The 3,619-nt window shown below is 59.9% G+C and overlaps 1 protein-coding gene across 1 annotated transcript; it reads right to left on the minus strand.

Moving 5' to 3' along the window:
• Positions 1-801: 801 nt before the first annotated feature.
• LOC138929523 (proline-rich protein 36-like) lies at positions 802-3,104 on the minus strand. Its single transcript, XM_070288957.1, has 2 exons — positions 3,042-3,104; positions 802-2,934 (listed from the first exon to the last, which is right to left on the minus strand). The coding sequence occupies exons 1-2, from the start codon at positions 3,102-3,104 to the stop codon at positions 802-804; spliced, it is 2,196 nt and encodes a 731-aa protein (XP_070145058.1).
• Positions 3,105-3,619: the final 515 nt, after the last annotated feature.

Genomic DNA, 3,619 nt, shown 5'->3' on the forward strand with positions numbered 1-3,619 from the left:
TTGGAAAGCATCCGTTATATTTTTGTGCAAGCTTTAGGAAACTGTTTGATTGGGCTGAATTTCTATATAGTAGCGAATACAATGGCCCTGGTGGATGAGCCAAAACGGGCAATTTAATTTTGCCACCTGCACAGCATAAGCCGGGGGTTTCCAACCGAAACTTCAGTGCATTGCAATGCTGACATACAACAGACAATGAACCAATAACAACGCAGGTAAGATCCTTGTAGGATGTTTCAGGATTGTATGCGAATGCAGCGCGATTCAAGTTTTCATTTGCGGCTCGTCTTTCTCTATTATTTTGTCGGGCTTGAGGTGATCTTTGTGGAACGCGAAGCTGTGCCATTTGGGCACGTATCGATACATTTATTTCTGTACGTTCCTCTTGCGTCCGACTATTACGGGAATTCTGAATATTTATTGCATTGCGTGAACGCCGTCCAAGTCTTGATCGTCTAACAGCCAATTGGTAATGCTTCGTTAGCTCGATTTTTTTGTTTAAATATTTTTTTACTGAGTTCATTGATACATAATTTCAACGCAGCTATGATCTTTGTAGGGTGTTTCAGAATTTTACATACAACAGTGTGTCCATCTGTTGAGCCGCTAGCGACTTTTCCGGAAGGACTTCCCAAAATTTTCTTACCTTCTTACCTTCTTCTGACAATTACAAACAACTGAAAAAATTTGAGCCAAATCGGCCCAGCCGTTCTCTTGTGATGCCATTAGTAACATTTTTTGTCTCCATTTTTATATATATAGATTTATATATAGGGTTTTGTGACTTCGTCACACTCCACCCTATCTTCGGGAGGGCTGAAGAGTGACGATAACCCTTCCGCTCCGGTTCACCTGGACTCGGAAACGCTGGTTTCCCTCCTCCTCCAGGATCCGGATCGACCGTCGCCTTGGTGTCGCCAGCCGCCCTTGAATCCGGCGGAGCAAGGCGGCTGGCAATGTGCCGTTGGGCGTGGTCCACTCCGCTGGAGCCGGTACCCAGCGGGGAGGGTTGGTGGCCTCTTCGCCGGTGTCCAACGATGATTCGTCGGATGAGCTGGGCGGGCTGTCTGCCCAGGGAGCGCTTCGGCGTCGTGCTCGGCGGCGCGGGGTCGGTGATGGTGGGCCATTCGTTGGCGGTTGGGCAACCGGTGGGTTGCCGAGTTCCTCGCTGAGGTCTTGTGCTCTTCGGCGTGCCTCCTCTGCGGCCAGCTCCGCAATGGTGGGTAGGCGTGGTCGAGGATCGCGGCTGGGGGTCACCGCGGCGCATCGGGCGGTGGTGTGAGGACCGTTGTATGGTCCAAGGCCAAATATTTCCTCGTAGGAGGGCGGAGGGGATCTGGCACGGCTGGCGGTGAAGGGTGCCCAGCCTTGGAGGGACGGAGCCCCGACGTGAGAGGCGCTGGGCGGAGTCCAACGCGGGGGTGGCGACCTGGAGCCATGGGCCCTGCCGCTGTCCCGGCTGGTCTCGTCCTCGTCGGCTGAGATGGTCGATGCCGACTCGTCATCGGTGGGTCCGGTGGCGTGGGGCGGAGTCTGACTCGGGGATGACGGTCGCGAGGCGTGTAGCTGGCTGCTATCCCGGCTGACCTCGTCCTCGTCGGCCGAGATGGTTGACGGCGTGTTGTCGCCGGTGTCCCCCCAATCAATGAGGCCTTCCGGGATTTCCCCGAAGCACTCGACCAGGGCGGCTTCCACTTCACCCATATATGGCGGGGTTCGGCGGGTGCTGGTGTGAGGCGGTGTGGTGCGCCTCCTCCGGATGTCGCGACTGTCCTCCGCGGTGGGGTTGTACAGGACGGTCGCGTCGCTGTCGTCATCGCCCTCGCCGGTCGGATTGTAGCTCCGACGGGTGCCAACGCTGTCGTCCTCGTCATCGGTGACGAGGTCGTACCTCGCGCCTAGAGGGCCGAGAGAGCCTGTTGCCGGCGGCTCCGTGTGTGGTGGGCCCCTTTGGTCCAGGCCTATGGCTGCTTCGTCTGGGTCCTCGATGGTGCTGAAGAGGTCGCCCAGGGTGTCCTCTACCAGGCGGTCGAAATTGAACCAATCGTCTGACAGGGAGAAGGCTTGGTTCCAGGCGTCTTCGACGTCGGCGGCGGGTGCGGGGTCTCCGGATGGAGCCTCGCGTCGTTGGGGCGGCGTGAGGTTGTCAGGTGGCACCTCCTCCTCGTCATTGCCGTTGGTAGGGGCAACTTCCGGAGGGGGTGCCTGCGGCCCTATGTGGCCGGTGCGCAGGGGTGCCTGGAGCGGCATGCCCCTTAAGGGTGCTGGGTGGAGTCCAGCGTCGTCGCTCTGGTGGGCCTCCTCCTCGTCATCGTCACGGGGGATGACTTCCAGAGGGGCCCGTTGAGGCCCAATGAGGCCGGCGAGCAGGGGTACCAGGGGTGGCATTCCTCTTGATGATGATGGCCGTTCGGCGTAGTCGATGTGGCCCACTCCCTCCTCGTCATCGCCACGGTGGTGGGCGACTTCCAGAGGGAGCAGTGATGGCCCGATGGAGCTGGTGTGCTGGGACGCCAACGGTGGCATCCCCTCGGTAGCGGGCCGACGGGGCCCGGTGTGGTTGCCGGTGTTCGCCTCCTCCATGTTGTCGTCGTCGATGGTGACGACCTCGACGGGTAGAACCCGTGGCCGGAAGGGGCCGACGCTATGGGCGACGAGGCTGCCTCTGGGACGCGGCTGGCTTGGGCCGGCGCCGTGGAGCGCCTGTAGGAGCTCGTCCACTGCACAGTACATCCATGCGGTGTCCTGTGCCGCCGGGGCGGGAGTCGGCGGATGGCCTTGTCCGTCCATCGTCTGGGCGGTTAACGTCCTTGTGGCGACGGTGGTCTGGCGAAGACGTGGCAGTGGTTCTGCGTAGATGCAGGTGTCAGGCGTGCTTTGCCTGCGGGGAGCGTGGCTCGTGGTGCCTCTTGGTAGGCTGGCTGAGGACTGCTGCTGTAAGGACAGAGAGATTGTATTAGTGAGTGGCCCTGGGCCCTACCTAATGGAGTGGGCTAGGGTTGGCTACGGCTACGGCTTTTTGGAAAGAGACGCATGTTCACCCCACTAGGGGGTTCGGGACGTTGGACAGGCGCGCCTGTCAACAAGTGGTCCCTGTGAAACATGGTCGCCTTCCCTACATGGGTGCTCGTCGCTAGTGTTGGCGGCGCGGGATGGGTCCCTTGCGCCGTGCGGTCTTGGCTGCTGGCTGTGCGTCCAGAGTGGTGTCGTCGGCTTCTTCGATCGTGGTGTCTCCGGCGTCGGTGTCTTCCCGGTGGGTTCCGGCTTCGGTGTCTGCCTCATCCTCGTGGTGGTACGGCTTCAGCAGGTTCAGGCTGGCGGTCCGCCGGCGTCGGCTTCCTGGCATGTGCAGTTGCACGATGTTCGGCGACGGGAACTTCGCTACTCTGAAGGGTCCTTCGTACTTCGCTGCTAACTTCGCGGCAAAGCCCTCGGCTGCGTTAGATAAGGCGTGTCGGCGTACTAGGACCATGGATTCAACTGGTGGTCTCCACGTCCTCCGGCGTAGGTTGTAGTGACGGCTCTGCTCGGCGGCGGCGCGGTCAGTGTTATTTCGGACGACGTCGAAGATGTTCCGGAGTTGCTCGCTTCGCTCTGTCGGGGTAACCTCTGGGGTGCC

This window comes from Drosophila kikkawai, unplaced genomic scaffold (genome assembly GCF_030179895.1).
Source record: "Drosophila kikkawai strain 14028-0561.14 unplaced genomic scaffold, DkikHiC1v2 scaffold_272, whole genome shotgun sequence".
Lineage (NCBI taxonomy): Eukaryota > Metazoa > Arthropoda > Insecta > Diptera > Drosophilidae > Drosophila > Drosophila kikkawai.